The following is a 17,644-nucleotide window of genomic DNA, read 5'->3' as shown; positions in this document are numbered from 1 at the left end:
GTGCACCCAGACAAGTGCGGTGCCACTGAGCCACGCCCCCAGCTCTTTTTTTTTTTTTTTTTTTTTTAATTCTGGGATAAAGGGAGTTTATGGGGAAAGGGAGAGGAGGGAGGAAGACCTGGGGAGGGGTGGACAGTCTTCCTGCCTACCCTCAGCTATCTACTGAGTACCAGGGAAGCCTGGTCTATTGGGGACCCTGTCTCAAAAGACAGAACAAACAACAGAAATGTAAATAAATCCTGGTATTTATGTAAAAATATTCCAAGATTTGAAAAAAAAATATCTGAAGTTCATAACATTCGTCTCCACGAAGACCTTGCCGTTCCTGTGGTGGTGGTGATGGTGTTTTGTTTTTGAGGCACGGTCTCGTGAACCCCACTACAAAGGTAAGGATGACCTTGAACTCCTGATCCTTCTGCTTCCGTCTCCCAAGTGCGGGGTTATAGGGCTGCACCTCCACGCCGGGCTTTCTTCCCTCTGAGGATGAAAGCCCGGGCCTTGAGCATTCTAGGCAAGCACTGTGCTTGCTCAGTGCCAGCCGCAGCCTGAATCTCCTGTTGCTTAACTTGTGCTTTTGCGCAGCAGTTGTGTGCACAGGGGACAGTGCCACGCACGTGGCAGGAAGCCTCTGGGGACCCACAGTCCAGCCTTCTCCAAGCAGCAAGACCTTCTACCAGCTCCACTGAATTCTGAGAACGGATACTCAGGCCCTCCAAAAGGGCAGCATGCCACACGGTCTTAACCACTGAGCCATCTCTCCAGCCCCTCTATTGATTCATTTATTTTGGTTACTCTAAACAGGGTCTCATAGTCCGCGCTGGCCTGGAACTGCTGCCCCTCCTGCCTCAGTCCCAAGCATAGGCTTACAGGCTAGCCTGGACCACCAGCTGTGGATTCCGGGCTCCTGCTGATTAGTGTTTTTGGTTTTTGGTTTATTTTGTTTCATTTTGTTTTTCAAGACAGGGCTTTTCAATGTAACCCTGGATGTCCTGGAACTCAACTCTGTAGTCCTTGAAGTCAAAGAGATCCTCCTGCCTCTACCTGCTGACTACTCTAGGTACTCACAGAAGAAGGCATGAGGGGACCTGCTCAGTCCCCTTACTCCCTTGGGATATGATCTCTCACTGAACCTTGGAGCTAGGTGGCAACCAGGAAGACCCAGTGAGACTCTTTCCTCAGTATCTGCATTATATGGTACAACCATGTCTGGCTCCCTCATTGGTACTGGAGATTTGAACTCAGGTCCTTGTGCTTGCACATTGAGTCCTCACCCAGAGCCCTAGTATTTTACCTTGAAGTCCAGGATGACCTTGAACTGCTCCCACCTCTGAGCTCTGGAACTTCAGGTCTGTACCACCACAGTTTGTTAAGAACCTTTAGATTTATTTAGTTTATTGGTGCGTGAGTGCTTTGTCTGTGTGCATCACACGTGTGTGAGCAGGGAATTGAACTCAAGTCCTCTTCAAGAACAACCAAGCTGGGGTTGGGGATTTAGCTCAGTGGTAGAGTGCTTGCCTAGCAAGCCCAAGGCCCTGGGTTCGGTCCCCAGCTCCAGAAAAAAGAAAAGAAAAAGAAAAAAGAAAAAAGATGCCAACTCTGGTGTGCTCAGGTCTTTGGTAAGAACAAGTGCTTTTAACCACTGAGCCATCTCTCTCTAGCCTATAAAATTTTTATGAAACGGAGAAAAAAATCCACATGTATATATAATTGGACACAGTCCACATATCATTGAATTGACTTTCATTTTTCTTTTGGTGCTGAAAGCGAGCAACACACAAGGCCTCACACAAGCTAGATATGGGCTCTACCCAGAGACCCAGTTCCATCACCTGCACCATTTCGAAGTACCTAGTTCAGTGGCACTTAGCTCGTTCACTGTGTTGTGTAACCATCTCCAAAACTACTCAGCTTGCAAAATCAAAACTCTGTCCCCACTGAACACTAACCCCATACCCCAGGCCCAGCCACTGAAGCCACAGCATCTAAGGGCCTCCAGGTGTGTGTCTGTGTGTCTGTGTGTCTGTGTGTCTGTGTCTGTGTGTGTCTCTGTGTGTGTGTGTCTATGTGTCTCTGTGTGTGTGTCTGTGTGTCTCTGTGTGTGTGTGTCTATGTGTCTCTGTGTGTGTGTCTCTCTGTGTGTGTCTGTGTGTCTGTGTGTGTGTGTCTGTGTCTGTGTGTGTATATGTGTGTGTGCCTTTGTGTGTGTGTCTGTGTATGTCTGTGTGTGTGTCTATGTGTCTCTGTGTGTGTGTATCTGTGTGTGTGTGTCTGTGTGTGTGTATGTGTGTGTGTGTCTGTGTGTCTGTGTGTCTGTGTGTGTGTCTGTGTGTGTGTCTGTGTGTGTCTGTGTGTGTGTCTATGTGTCTCTGTGTGTGTGTCTATGTGTGTGTGTGTCTATGTGTCTGTGTGTGTGTGTGTGTGTCTGTGTGTGTGTGTATGTGTGTCTGTGTGACTGTGTGTCTGTGTATGTCTGTGTGTGTCTATGTGTCTCTGTGTGTGTGTCTATGTGTGTGTGTGTCTGTGTGTGTGTATGTGTGTCTGTGTCTGTGTGTCTCTGTGTGTGTCTGTGTCACCTCAGAGATTGACATAGGTGTTTGCAGAGACATTTATTTCAACCTCTTCTCTACTTCTATCTTGAGACACCGTCTCCTACTGAGCAGGAAGCTCTCTGTTTCGGTAGAACTGAATGAACAAGCTGCCTGTCTCCCACCCCTGGCATTTGGGGTGCAGGTCTTTGTTTCTTGCTTGGTTATTTGTTTGTTGAGACAGAATTTCTCTGTGTAATCCTGGCTGTCATAGAGCTCAGGTTAGCCTCAAACTCACAGGTATTCTCCTGCCTTTGCTGTTTTCCTGCCTCAGCCATTTCTGAGGCATTCACACTGGGGTCTCTTTATTTAGACTGGAGCTTGGACTCACCACTGACCCTGACACAGCAGAACGGGAGGTTGAAGCCCCAAGTCCAGTTTCAAACAAGCATTTATAGGGGCTACAGAGGCGAGCAAACAAATTAAGGGGGTCTCTAGCCTGTCACACATTTGATTGCCCTTTAAAATAATTGGCTGGTGCTGGGAGCCAAACCATAAACTTTACCTCTGCTTTCCTCCTGATTGGTAGTTGTCAGGGAGTGACTTGGAGGTGCAGGCTTGTTAGTTAACTTGAATTCAACCTTAGGTCAGGTTGGAGTCTGAACCCAAGATGGAGTTGGTTTGGTCTCTCACCTTTATTTATTCCACAAGAGCTGGGATTAAAGGCATGCATGTCCGCTCTGCCTGGATTTGATATGGGGCTGGAGATTTGAACTTGGGTCCTCCTGCCTGCACACCATACACGTTTTCCACTGAGCCACCTCTTTAGTCCTTGTGCTGTTTCTATTGTCCCTTTAAGATTCTTTCTCTGTGTGTGCATGTGTCTGCATATGCAGGTCTCCGTGGAGGCCAGAAGAGGGGAAGGGATCCCTTGGAGCTGGAGTTACAAGTGTCTGTGACCCACCCAACAAGGGAGCTGGGACTTGAACCCCAAGCTCCTGATTGAACAAAAAGTGCTCTTAACCACTGAGCCATCTCTCCAGCACTTTCTGTTCTGTTTGTTGTTTGCTGTTTTATTGGTTTGGGTTTGGTTTTGAGACAGGGTCTCACTATGTAATCCTGCCTGGCCTCAAACTCCCAACGAAAACCAAGCTGACCTTGAACTCACAGAGATCTGCCTGAGCTTCCTAGCTGAGATTAAGTAAACGTGTACCACGGTGGCTGGCCTTTTATTCTGGTTGTCTCCTTGTTTTTTGAGAGCGGGTCCTGTGTAGCCCAAGCTAACACTGAACTTATGAAGTAACTGAGGATGCCCTTGAACTCCTAATACTCCTGCCTGTACCTCCCAAGTGTTGGGATTGCAGATCTGTCTGTGCCACCACTCCCAAATCATGCAGCACTAGGGAGTGTCCTGCGTGCCAGGTAAGCTCTCTACAAACATCCCACACCTCCTGTTTTGAAACAGGATCTCCTATAGCTCAAGTTGTCTTCAACTCAGCTCCTAGCTGAGGCTGATCTTGAGTCTGATTTCACTCGGACCCAGGGTCGGAGCTCAGTACTAAGCAAGTGCTCTGTTGTTCCCCACACCTCAGCCATGTTTCTCTGTCTGCTAAGGCACCTGCACTGCGTCCAGTTCTCCCTCTACACTTTGCGGCCTCAATGGGTGGGCGTCAGCCCTTCGGTGTCCCCAGTAATCAGTACTTTCCTTCCCAGGTCTTTTCGGCTGTGTGCCTCTTGCTGGACAGAAGCTCTGGCCAGGACTGGGAGGTGGCACACCCTTTGCTCCTAGATGGGAGGTGGGTGGCACTTTGGGCACTTATGTCTGCTAGGTCTTGCTCAATCCCAGTAGTTACCTCCTGACCCTCCCCTGCTGATAAGAACAGGCTATCTTTAGCCCCAGGGTTTAGAAAGATCTGCTAGGAAGCTGCCAAGGTCACAGGCACGAGTTGCATAGCTAGAAACTGAACTCTGGGTCCCCACCCCCAGTGCCTTCACTCAGGCCACCTGGGTGCTAAGCTAGCACTTTCTCACTGACCCAAGGCCTGGGCTCCCTTTAAAAAAAAAAAAAAAAAAAAAAAAAACTTGCACTGTTATGCAATTTACTGACTTCAAAGAAGGTGGTTGGCCTGACAGAGTCACCCAGCAGCAGCCAAGTGGAGATGAGGCAGTTTCTACTGTGAGAGCTCAGGGGCCCAGCTCTCATCCAACCAGATCAAGCCAACTGCCCTCCCTGCCCACCCCTCCACCATCGTTCCCCAATTTTCACATTCTCTTGTTTTTGTTTATTTGATCGCTTCAGATTTTCAAAAATCCTCTTTATTATTAGTGGGGAGGTGGGTGCAGGGTGCCACTGAGGCATATGCAGGTCAGAGAGCAGATTATGGGAGTCAGTACCGGTCTGTCTGGGTGTGGGCATTTAAGGAGACAGGGTTCAAGCAGTAGTTCAGGCTGATCTGGAACTCTGAACTGGAGGCTGGAATCCCATGAATGGCAAGTTCTCTTCCTTAGCCTCCAGAGTGCTACGGGGCCAGGGATGAGCCCCATACTTATCTTCGGGGTTCGTTGCTTGTGGTGCAGGCTGGCCTGGGATTCCCCTCCATCCTCAGCTCCCACCACCCGAGTACTAGCATGCATGCTAGACTCCTCCTTAAAGATTTTATTTTAGGGGTTATTGGCTTATTTTATTTTTCAAAAAAAAAAAAAAGATTTTATTTTATTATTGGCTTATTTTATTTTCTGAGACAGATCTGTTCATATAATCCTGGCTCTCCTAGAGCTCTATCTGTAGACCAGGCTGGCCTCAACTCAGAGATCTGCCCGCCTCTGCCTATCCAGTGCTGGGATTAAAAGTGCACACTACCACACCAAGCCCCTATTGAAACATTTCAAAAATACAGAAGGAGGAGCCTGGGAAATGTAGCTGTGATAAGCAGCATTGGCTGTTCTCGTAATGAGATGAGGGTTTGGTTCGAGCACCCACATGATAGCTCCCAACCATCCGTATCTAGTTCCAAGTGGTCAGACGCCCTTTTATGACCTCTGCTGGCACCAGGCAAGTACCTGGTTCACATACATAGATGTAGGCAAAACTCTTTCCCGTACACATAAAATAAAGATAAATAAGTCTAAAACAATATAGAAACGTGACGATCGTGGTGGCACGAGCCTGTAACCTAACCACTAGGAGCAGAGGTAGATGGACCTCTAAGCTTGGTCTACAACAAAGAGCTTCAGGACAGCCAGGACGACACAGTCTCAACAAGCTCACACATATCCCAACTTGCTTTCCCACACCCCCACTTCCACATACCCCCCAAAAAAACCCTAATAAATCCCGTTTTTATGTGTAGTTAAAATATTTCTAAAGTGAACTTTAAAAAAAAAAAACCTCAAGCAAAGACAAAAGCCATCCGCTGCTTCGCCCCTAAAGCAGTGCCTGCTACCTGCAAACTTCTCTAGGATCACACAACTTTCCAGTCTACGCATGCGCAACAGACTCTTACTGAAGCAGCCTCTTCCCGAGCTCAGAGCGGGAGAATTGACGCACGCGTACTGGGCCAAACGCGGACTGGCCACTCGTGGCACGCCCTCCCTACGATGATTGGTCCTCACACCTGAGTGACAGAAGGCGTTTCGCCTGTTCTCCACAAAATGGCCGCTCCTTCCGAAGCGCTCTGTCCACTCGCTGATTGAGTCCTGCAGAAGACGGACGTAGGAACGATCCAATGAGTCTTAGGCTCTCTGGGAAGGGGGCAGGGGCCACGGTGAGACAAATTTGCGCGGGTTCGGACTAGGCGGTCAGTCATGGCGGCTTTCCGTGACATGGAGGAGGTGAGCTACGGGCTACTGAGCCTGCTGGCGGCCAACCGCGCCGAGGCGCAGCAGCGGCGGCTGCTCGGGCGTCATGAGCAGATGGTGGAGCGGCTGCTGGAGATGCAGGACGGCGCCGACCAGCAGCTTCGGGGTGAGGGCCGGGGCCCAGCGCTCCAGCCCTGGGGGACTTCTCGGTTGGAGCTAGCACTCCTGGACCTCAGTTTCCCCACCTGACATTAGCCATCGCCCAGAGGCGTCCAGATAAGTGGTAGAGCTCATAATGCGCGACTCTACACGATCTTACTCCGTAGCTCAGGAAGGTTTGGAAGTCAATTACGATCCATCCCTCAACCCCACCCTTGCTCTCCACTCTTGAGGGTCTTCCGAGGGGGAGCGTCGGTTTCTCCACTCGTGAAACCGTTGTCATGATAGTGGATGTCATCTAGGGACTTAGAAGTAAATCTAGGAGTTAGCGGGGCCCGACCCTTTATGAACTTTCCAAGACTCAGTCTTAAATGTAGTTCTGGCTAGTGTAGCACTCTATAGCTGAGAAATTCAAAGAACCTTTACTGTCAGCTCATCAGTGCCGTGGTTACAGGTGTGAGCAGTCTCCCATCTCAGTGTCCTTCACTGTCAGAGGTTGGGAACTTTTTTAAAAATGTTCATGCCTTCCCAATAGATTGTTGTGAACAGAGCCTGCTGTAAGCTTGGCCTTGGGTGACTGCAGGGAAAAGCCCTTGGAGGCTGGCATCCTACTAGAGAGGAGACAGGATAAACATTTACACTGCAGTGATGGATTGAGGAGACAAGTCCTTTCTGTTATGAGGAGTGGTGACATGGCAGGACTGGGCAGGGCTTTCTGCAAAGATAGTGGGGAAACCTGGAGGAGTTGAGGTAGCAGGGATATGGTAAGGGTTTTAAAACATTTGCTGCCAGGCGGTGGTGGTGCACCCCTTTAACCCCAGCAGGCTCAGGACAGACAGAAGAGGTTTTTTTTGTTTTTTTTTTTTGTTCTTTTATTTTTCGGAGCTGGGGACCGAACCCAGGGCCTTGCGCTTGCTAGGCAAGCGCTCTACCACTGAGCTAAATCCCCAACCCCTTTTTTTATTTTTATTTTTAAAGAGTATTTATTTTAATTTATATACTGCAGTTGTCTTCAGACGCACACTAAAAGAGGGCATCAGATCCCATTCCAGATGGCTTGGCTGTGAGCCACCATGTGGTTGTTGGAGACTTGAACTCAGGACCTCTGGAAGAACAGTCAGTGCTCTTAACCACTGAGCCATCTCTCCAGAGAATTCTGTCTTAAATAAATAAGGACAGACAGAAGAGCTCTGTCTCAGGCAGACAGACAGACAGGCATGCTGTGAAGAGCTAGAGAGTCATGACTCAGCAGTTAAGAGCACATACAGTTCTGGTCTGTATAGCAAACCCCAGGCCATGCAGGCTGCACACGAGTCCCACCTGCAAGTAAGGGAGGGGAACCCATAGTTTTATCCAGGATACTTGGTGAACATCACCCAGACATTCACCTTATACAGAACAGAACAGCCATGCAAGAGAGCTGGGAGGGGGTGGCCAGAGAAGGGGTGGGAGGTCACATCTGCACTGGAGGTCCTTCCTCGGCCCTGCTCAAAAACTGCCAGGAACAGGGGCATAAAGGAAGTGTTTCGCCAGTGCCCGAGACAGCAGCCCAGAGGGGAAAGTGCCTGAGATACCAGCTGGAGCTCAGCAACTAAGAGAGCACAGTTCTTCCAGAGAACCTGAGTTTTTCCCAGCGCCCATGTCAGGCAGTTCCCAACCACCTGGGACTTCATTTTCACAGAGATGTGACACTTCTGGTCTCTGTGGACATCATGCACACATATGCATACAGCTAAGAGTAAGGATTAAAATAAGCTTTTGAAAACCCAAGCAAGAGGGGCAATGGCTGTGGTTCAGTTGGTGGAGCGGTTGACTGGCATGCATGAAGCCCTGGGTTCCATGCCCAGAGCTGCATTAGACAGGCATGGTGGAAGGGACCTGTCAAACCAGTGTTCCAGAGACGAGCAAGAGGGTCAGGAATGAGACTGGAAGGAATTCAAAGCAGCCTAGTGACAAACACAAGACCCATGTCAAAGGAACAAAAGTACAACAGGAAGTGCTAGGACTTGGAGCAAGCAGTAATAATGGAGTAAGATCTGGGGGCCGTTGAGATGGCTCAGTGGGCAGAGGCCCTTGTTGCCGAGCCTGGCCATCTTAAGTCTGATTCCTCAGAGCCGTGCAGGGATCGCGCTGACTCCTGCAACTCGGCCTCTGATCTCTACACGCAAACATGCTGCTTTTTATTTGAACAAGTCTTGGTGCTTGAACATATAATCATAAATTTTGAGATACCGGAGCAAGAGGCTGCTGAGAATTCAAGGCTAAGCTCAGTTACGTAGAATTTCTGGCCAGTATCGGCTACAGAGAAATCCTATGTCACCCTCCCCCGGTTCTGCCCCACACAATTTTTTTTGAGAGGGGTTCTTGCCTAGCATGTGTGAGGGAGGCTCTAAATTCAAACCCAGTGCCATAAAATAATTAAAACTAAGTAGCTCAATGGCTATACATTGTGACCTTCTGTAGAGTAACTTGGGAGAATAAGACAGATGGATTCTTTGAGTCCAAGAGTTTGTTTGTGGCCAACTTGGACATCATAGTGAAATCCTCATCTCATCATTCAACCTTCCTCTCCAAAAACCATAAAAATTATAACAAAAGCTGGTGAGAGAGCTGTACACTGTACACGGACCCTCCCAGCATTTGGGAGATAAGAGGCCAATCTGGGCTACCTAAGACTACTTCCCAAACAAAAGACATCAAGTGCTGCTTTGATGGGCAAAATGCCTGCCTAGCACCCAGAAAGTCTTGGCTTCCACCGCCAGCACCACACAGAATGGGCATGGTGGATAACTTAGGGGCGCCCCCCTCCCTCTACCAAGTGGGTCCCAGAAATGGAACTCAGCACCTTGTCTGCTGTTACTGAGTCGCTGGGGGCCTTGGCACAGGGTCTCTGAGTTTCTCCTAAGCCGGAGAACTCTGCACCCTCCTGCCTCTGCCTCCTGAGTCCTGGGTTACACTCTCAGTATTGCCTGTGTTAGGCAGAGCAGGGGCTGGGCCCAGAGGCTGGGGAGTGCTGGGGCGGGGAGCAGAGTTCTCCTGGGCAGAAGACAGAACCAGAAAGACACCCGCTTCTGTCCCATTGCAGAGACTCTGGCTGTGGAGGAGGAAGTGGCTCAGAGCCTCCTTGAATTGAAGGAACGTACGCGCCTGGGAGGCACCGAGCTCCAGCAGCTGGAAGTGGAGCTCCAGAAGGCCAGCCAGGAGGATTCCTGTCTGCAGGCCAGGCTCTGATATCCTTTACTGTGCCCAGCAGCCTCTGTCAGAGTGCACTTGGGTTAGGCTGCAGCTCAGTGCTGAAACCCCTGCCTGGGATCCCCTGAGATCCTGCCTGAGAGATGGGAGTGTGGCTCAGTGGTAAAGCCCTTCCTAGACTCCCCCAGTGAGGGGCTGGGATGTGCTCGGGTAGAGCCTGCCTAGCATCAGGTCTTGAGGTGATTGTCCTAGCTCTCAGCCTTGCCCTTAACTGACTGCACTCAGCTCACCGCAGAGCTGCAGGAGCTCAGGGAGATGGAGGAGGATCTCCAGCGACAGGAGAGAGACGTGGATGAAGACAACACTGTCACCATCCCCTCTGCAGTGTATGTGGCGCAGCTCTACCACCAAATTAGTAAAATAGAGTGGGATTATGAGTGCGAGCCCGGGATGGTCAAGGGCAGTATCCTTTGAGAAGTCGGTGTGGGCTTGGGGGAGCACCTGGGGAAAATGGGTACACCCTCCTCCTTTCTCCATGCCCACCCCAGCACTTCGAAGGCAGAGGTTGGTGATCTCACGGGAGATTGAGGTGGCCTGGTCAACTAGCTAGAGTAAGTTCCGGGACAGCCGGAGCTACACAGAGAAAGCCTATCTCCAGAAAACAAAAACAAAGGAGAGAGAGACAGAGACAGAGAGACAGTAAGCACAGACTTCTGGACATCTGTGCCCAGGAGTAGAAAGTGGGCTCGTGAAGAGATATTGATCCGTTGTACTCATGGGGTGTTATTCCCCACATCCAAATGCAGACAGTGTCTCAACAGATGACGGGTAGAGGGAGTCCGGTTTATCTGTGGCTACAATAGTTTTCAGCTTTTAGGGCCGTGTACATGGAAGATGTGAATGTAGTAGCTTTGCTCAGCATATAGGTGACCTGGAACCTATGTGAGCTCCAGACCAGCCACAAGTCCTTGGTGGACCTCCCAGTTCTGTCTCAAGTGCTGGGACTGTAGGTGTTTGCCATCACATCCAGCAACTAGACCATTTTTAATTAAAAAGAAGTTGCGGGGGGGGAGTTTGGGGATTTAGCTCAGTGGTAGAGCGCTTGCCTGGCAAGCGCAAGGCCCTGGGTTGGTCCCAGCTCTGGGAAAAAAAAAAAAAAAAAAAAAAGGGGGGGGAGGAAAAATCCATGGCCAGGGGGGGGGGGTTTGGGGCGGGGTCGGAAACACAAGGGGGTTCGGTCCCCAGCGAAAAAAAAAAAAAAAAAAAAAAAAAAAAAAAAACTGATGCCAAAAAAATAAAAAAAAAAAAAAAAAAAAAAAAAAAAAAAAAAAAAAAAAAAAATCAAAAAAACTTTAAAAAAAAAAAAAAAAAAAGAAGTGGGGTAGCTAGGCAGAGGGATCAGTGAGTAGGGGCTCTTGCCCCGAGCCTGATGATTGGAATTCAATCTCCGGGACCCACTTGGTAGGAGAACACCAGCTACACATTGTCCTTAGCGCACAGGGACACTGACGTGTTTGCACTCAACACACCCACAGAAACAAACAAACATAAAAAGGCACCAGCCTGGTACCCAGCACTTGGGAAGCCGAGGCAGGAGGAATCACAGTTCAAGGTTAGTGACAAGCTGGGAAGACTGGATATACTTTCCTTTCATCTTGCCCTCAGTTCACCACGGCCCCAGCGTGGCCCAGCCTATCCATTTGGACAGTGCACAGCTCTCACAGAAGTTCATCAGCGACTACCTCTGGAGCCTGGTGGACACCGCATGGTAGCCAGAGCCTTGACCTTGCATAGGATTGAGGTTGAAGGGGCCAAGAAAGGGATCACTGTAAAATTAAATTCTATATGTAAACGAGTTCGTCAATCTATTCGCTTGCTTTGAGACAGTGTCTCGTTGAGCCCAGGCCGGCCTGGGACGTCTTCCTTTTTTTTTTTTTTATTACATTAAAAAATCATTACTAGGGTTGGGGATTTAGCTCAGTGGTAGAGCGCTTGCCTAGGAAGCGCAAGGCCCTGGGTTCGATCCCCAGTTCCGAAAAAAAAAGAACCAAAAAAAAAAAAAAAAAAATCATTACTTTTACTGTATGAATGTTTTGCCTGCATGTATGACTGTTAGCTATGTGTTCCAATGAGGTCAGAAGAGGGCATCAGATCCCCTGAAACTGGAGTTGTGCGAGGTTGTGAGCTCCCATGTGGGTGCTGAGAATCAAACCTGGGTCTTCTGCAAGAGCAGCCAGTGCTCTTAACAGCCGAAACGTCTCTCCAGCCCCTGTCCACCTTCTTTCTTTGAGGCAGGGTTTGAACTCCCAAGGATCTGCTTTCTCCACCTCCCCAAGCAGTTTACCCAAGTTTTGGGTTTGGCCTCAGGTCCTCCTGTGTCAGCAGTCAGCTAGCAGCTACCTCACCCCTCTTCCCCATTTATGAGGTCCTGACACCAAGTTCTTCACTGGGAGATTGGGCCCAACTCCTGAGCCACATCTAGAGCCCGGTCACTCCACCTCACCTAGTGACAGCTGTCTGAAGTCTTAGCTTTTGGGGACACCATCCCTGACCTCACTGGATTCTGGGAGTGTCCTGACAACAGGAAGTGTCCTGAGCTGTGACTGAGTGTCCTGGGGGAAGGTCACACCACTAACGGCTACTGGACTAGCATTAGCCCACATTGCCTGCTGAGTCACTGCTGTGGACTCGTCTTTTCATACCAGTGTGGAACAGTTGCAGGATAGAGCGCTCACCCAGCCCGGGCGTTCTTTCCTCTGGCTCTACACAGTGACCTGCAGACCTGGTGCCTGGCAGAGACGGCCATGGGGTTCAGGGCTGCCAAATAGCCAAGCCAGGGGACTGGAGGTGGCTCATGGATAAAGGTGCTTGCCACCAAGTCTGATGGCCTGAGGCCTCATAGGACCCTAGGGCCCATATTTGCCCTTACCTAAACAGCACCTGCTCTCTTCCAGGGGACCTGGGTTCAGTTCCTACCACCCATAGAGTTCAGTGCCTTTAAGCGAAACACTCAAAGTACACAAATCTTAACAACAAAAAAACCCAACAGCAGCAGGAACCAACAATGAGGCTTCACTCTGGTCCCTGTGGAGAGGAACTACCTTGCTTTGCACAGGAATGGTGAGTGCCTGGCTGCTTGAACCCCTGAACCTCCTAGCAGTTGGACCTGCCTGTGTCTACCCTGCTCCCTTCACTGGAGGAGCACCAGGGGCTGACTCCAGGGCCCAGTGAGTGAGGATTGTGTCCCAGCGTCCTGGAGAGCCCCCAGCTCTCTGCATGCCTAGGCTCTGAGTCACTACCTAGCACTGGCTGGCTGCCCGGGAGATCCTGGGGCCAGGCCACAGCCTCCTGCCCAAATTCCTACCCACAGCCTGGCTTGCTCTTTCTAAGAGAACCAGACAATAATTTTTAGGACCAGCCAGAAGGAAGAGCAATCATGAGTCTAGTTTACAGATGAGGTAAACTGAGGGACAGTTCCGCCTGGCCATTTCCCTAAAGTCCCAAGACATCATATGAAGTTCAGGGGTTGAGCCATTCACCTGTGCTCTACTGCCACCAATGGGCAGTGGCACCTACAGCCAGGTGCCCCCTGAGGTACATAATGTCTTCCTCTGAGGTGTCACCAGGATGAGGTGGTTTGTCAGGACAGTGGTGAGAGCACCCAACGGGTAGCCAGCCTATTTTTCCAGTCTTTCTATCTCCTCTTTCTGTCTGGGTCAGCTGTGGTTAGAGCGTCTCCACCAGGCAGCCTCACTAAGCAGGAAGGATGCATAGGCCAAGGAACTGAGCAGGAGGGCCCAGGGGCAGCCAAATTGGAAGGCCGTCTCCTGACTCAAGAGCTGGGCTGGTGTTGGGGACAGAGGATCCGTTGTGGGTTATGGACATGACCACACTTGGGGACTGAAGCCTACAGGTGACTCACCTCAACCTGTGACCCGCTTTGTTGTTCGGGCCGCTCTCACCTCGGTCTCAGGACCTCTTAACAGCCCTTTTTACTGTGTATGGAGAGACACAGTATGGAGGGAGGTAAGTGCAGGCCATAGGGTGTGTTCATGCTTGTGCAGAGTGAGAGGGTCAGTTTTCTCACCTTGATGAGGATTCCAGGGATCAAACTCAGATCATCAGGTTTGTGTGACAAGCTCCCTCAGAGCCATAGCCCAGTCCCCCAGTGGCTGAAAGTCCTGCCCACTCAGAGCTATGCCTGGCTGCACATTGTCTGGAAAATGAAACTAAACCTGGGCTGGAGATTGTCTCAGGTTTCGCACCTGGTAGCTGTCTGAGCTCCCAGGTGTGGGTGGGGGGAGGGAGGGAGGGGGAGGGGAGTGGGAGGCTCTCAGTCTCCACCAAGGGATGAGGCCATGGATGAGGCCATCACACCCAGGGATAAGGAGTTGCAGGGGATAAAATGCTGTGGGAGGTAGAGGTCTAAAGGGCCTCAGCACGGGGACAAGGGTGGGAGGGTGGAGGTGGTGACACAGAATAACAGCATCTAAGCTGAGAGAAGGCCAAGCGTTGCCGCCAAGCAACCTCAGAAGGCACCTTGATCAATCTGGGTCTGCAGTCCACAGTATAGGGGAAGATTTTCCAGATGGCCAGCGGCTTGTCTGAGTAAGAGACTGATCTAATCAAACCCCAAGTTTCTCCCATATACTCCCTAAGACAGCCAGGCCAAAGAGAGGGTCAGGGAGGGAGGCAGGAAGGGGAGGGTGTTGTTCCTCCAGGGCAGGTAGCAAATGCCAATAGGGGTGTCAGACAAGACACGGGAAGTGTAGGGAAACTTTCCCAGGTAGGCTAACTGGGGGTGATGTTCCTGAGAACTTAATCTCAGAAAACCACACTGGGGGGAGGTGGAGCAGCATGCTGAGCAGAGCCTCCCCCCCCCCACCGCCTCCCTCCCGCTGGGCTCCAAGCTGACTCACCACAGACAGCTGTGGTCTGTGATACTATGAGTTGGACGACAGCCTGGGGGGCTGGTGGTCAGCGGGGAACAGCAGTCTATGTGTCAGAAATCAGCTTCTGCTCGGCATTCTTGTCCTGGACAGAACTGAGTCCACAGAGACAAGACAAGCAAGACCACCCTTACTTGCCCACCCTGGGTCAGATAGATACTGCACACATTGGGGTACCCATCCAGGTCTTTCACTGATCGCCTTTCTGAGCCCAGAGAACTTCAGGCAAAGACAGGAAAGGAGAACCCTGACTCAAGTGTCTCCCTTCCCCTTGTTAGGCAGGCACTGCACAGTGAGTTAAACGCCAGCCCTTCCTTCGTGCATGTTGGTATGTAAGGTGTTTGTCTTTGAGACACGGTCATCGACCCCAGGTTGGTCTTAAACTCACTATGTAGGGAAGGATGGCTTTGAACTCCTGATCTTCCTGCCTCCACCCCCCGCCCCCTAGTGATAGGGTGACAGGTATGAGTGAGCATGTTTGGCTTTTTTGGGGCCCTGAGGGGAAAAAAAAAACTGAAGCCAAGGATCAGAAACCCCATCACCAGGTTGGAGAGATGGCTCAGCGGTTAAGAGCACTGACTGGGGGGCTGGGGATTTAGCTCAGTGGTAGAGCGCTTACCTAGGAAGCACAAGGCCCTGGGTTGGTCCCCAGCTCCGAGGGAAAAAAAAAAAAAAAAAGAGCACTGACTGGGGTTGGGGATTTAGCTCAGTGGTAGAGCGCTTGCCTAGCAAGCGCAAGGCCCTGGGTTGGTCCCCAGCTCCAAAAAAAAAAAAAAAAAAAAAAAAAAAAAAAAAAAGAGCACTGACTGCTCTTGCAGAGGTCCTGAGTTCAATTCCCAGCAACCACATGGTGGCTCACGACCATCTGTAATGGGATTTGATGTCCCTTTCTGTTGTGTCTGAAGACAACTACAGTGTGCTCGTATACATGAAATAAATAAAATAAATCTTTAAAAGAAAGAAAGAAAGAAACTCTAACTCCAATGAGTGGTGGAACGCGACTTTAATCCCACACTCTGGAGGTAGAGGTAGGCAGATCCCAAGTTTGAGGCCAGCCTGGTCTACAGAGCGAGTTCTGAGACAGCCAAAGCCAACAGAAAAACCCTGTCTTTGGAAGAAGAAAAAGTCAGCCTATCGCCTTCCATGACGACGCCCCATGGGAGCCCCACACCTGCTCTCCAGTGTGTGTTAAATCCCAAGCCATGGGAATCCGCCATGCTGTGTGTCACACGTGCCAGCAACAGGACTCGGTGCAGCAGCCCTTGAAGGCCTGTGCAGTGCAGTCAGAGGCTTTCCAGGCCACTTCTCAGCGTTCTCTCCCACAGGCGGTTTGGCCCTAGCCCCAAACAAAGGGCAGAAGGAATGGCAGATGCGCCATCCTGTGGTTGGAGAGGAGATGACAGGTCTGGGCAGAGGTCCCACCACAATCTGGCAGAAGGTGGGATTACCCAGCAAAGCTAAGGCTCTGAAGTGCACAGGGTCACACAGAAAATTACAGCAGAGCCGGGGGCTGAGCCAGTTGCTTCTCTAGTGCGTCTCCATTGCCGTTCCATTTCCCAGACTCTTTCCCGGAGTTTCTCTTACTGGGCTCAACAACGGGACTAGAGTGGGAGATGGGTAGAGGTCCTTTTCCTCCTCCACTCGCTCCAGCAAGATTTCCTAAGGATGCAGCGTGTTTCCCTGCAGCAGTTCACTCCGGGTGTTGGCATTTAGTCTAGGCTCCGCCCCACAGTTGCCTAGCAACAGCCAGGCGTGCCTGACTCATTATAAGAGGGTCCGCTCGCTCGCTCTTGTTCTCTCCTCTTGCCCTCTCCCCCAACCCTTCTCCCCATTCCCCTCCCTCTCCATGTGCTCATGACCGGCTTCTACGCCTCTCTCCTCTCTCCTTCACACCTTCACCACTAACACTTGGAAGGCAGAGGCAGGTGAGTTTAGTCTGCGTTCTCTCTTCGGATGAAATAAACCAAGTCAAGCCTAATTAAAGTTTATATAGCAGGTTGGTCGGATCCTCTTCTCTGGCAGGTTGACTGATGTCCCAGGCGGAGGTCAGGGAAGTCCCCTTGCAGACAAGCAAGGGTGGGGCAGAGAAAAAGGTGCACAAGACATTCAAGAGCCGCTGGGGAAGAGGAAGCCCCGCCCCTGGGCTGGAAAGTTCAGGGTAGAGTGTGGGGTTATGCCAGCCATGCCCTGTAACAGGTAGGGACCGAGGGATGCTGGGAGAACCTGGAGGCCAGGTCTGCTTTGGTTTATATAGGCACCTCAGCCACTTGTCCTGGGTCTCAAACCCAACGTGGGCTACACTGTGAGATCCTGCCTCAAAAACTACCAAACGGGCTGGAGAGATGGCTCAGCCGTTAAGAGCGCTGACTGCTCTTCCAGAGGTCCTGAGTTCAATTCCCAGCAACCACATGGTGGCTCACAACCATCTGTAATGAGGTCTGATGCCCTCTTCTGGCCTGTAGGCGTACATGCAGGCAGAAAGCTGTATGATGCATACATAATAAATATTAAAAAAAAAAACCAACAACAACATGACAGCTTTGACTGACAGGCTCAGCAGCTGAGGACGCTCCCTTTGTAACCAGGGCCACACTGCACACTCCAGCACAGCTTAGCAAGATGGGGGTCCTCTGAACACTTGTAACCCCAACTCTGAGCAGAGCAGAGCCAGGCAGGACCTTGTTGACTTTAGACAAAGCTGAGGGAGCCTGCGGTTCAGCCCCTGTCTCAAAGGAATAGTTGGGAGTTTTGGGACACCCAATGCCCATTTTTGGCATCCACAGAGAGGCATGTGATCTGCATATGCATGTGCACATCTGCTTACAGACAGACAGACAGACAGACAGACAGACAGACAGACACACACACACACACACACACGAGTAAAAGTGTTCTTGGCACAAGCCTGAGTTCCTGAACCTGGGTGAACATAGAGAAGTGACTTCACAAAGCTGTCCTCCAAGCCTCCAGACGCCTCCTCTGAATGCCACACCTCCCATGTACGCACACATCAAGATGACA

General features: G+C 50.7%; 1 protein-coding gene across 1 annotated transcript; it reads left to right on the top strand.

The window, feature by feature from the left end:
• The first annotated feature begins 6,170 nt into the window (after positions 1–6,170).
• Spc24 (SPC24 component of NDC80 kinetochore complex) lies at positions 6,171–11,585 on the top strand. Its single transcript, XM_032911192.1, has 4 exons — positions 6,171–6,489; positions 9,568–9,712; positions 9,956–10,060; positions 11,340–11,585. Exons 1-4 carry the CDS (start codon positions 6,330–6,332, stop codon positions 11,554–11,556), a joined length of 627 nt encoding a protein of 208 aa, XP_032767083.1. The 5' UTR covers positions 6,171–6,329; the 3' UTR covers positions 11,557–11,585.
• Positions 11,586–17,644: the final 6,059 nt, after the last annotated feature.

This window comes from Rattus rattus, chromosome 8 (genome assembly GCF_011064425.1).
Source record: "Rattus rattus isolate New Zealand chromosome 8, Rrattus_CSIRO_v1, whole genome shotgun sequence".
In the NCBI taxonomy this organism is placed as follows: Eukaryota; Metazoa; Chordata; class Mammalia; order Rodentia; family Muridae; genus Rattus; species Rattus rattus.
This window is presented reverse-complemented; position numbering and strand designations above follow the sequence as displayed.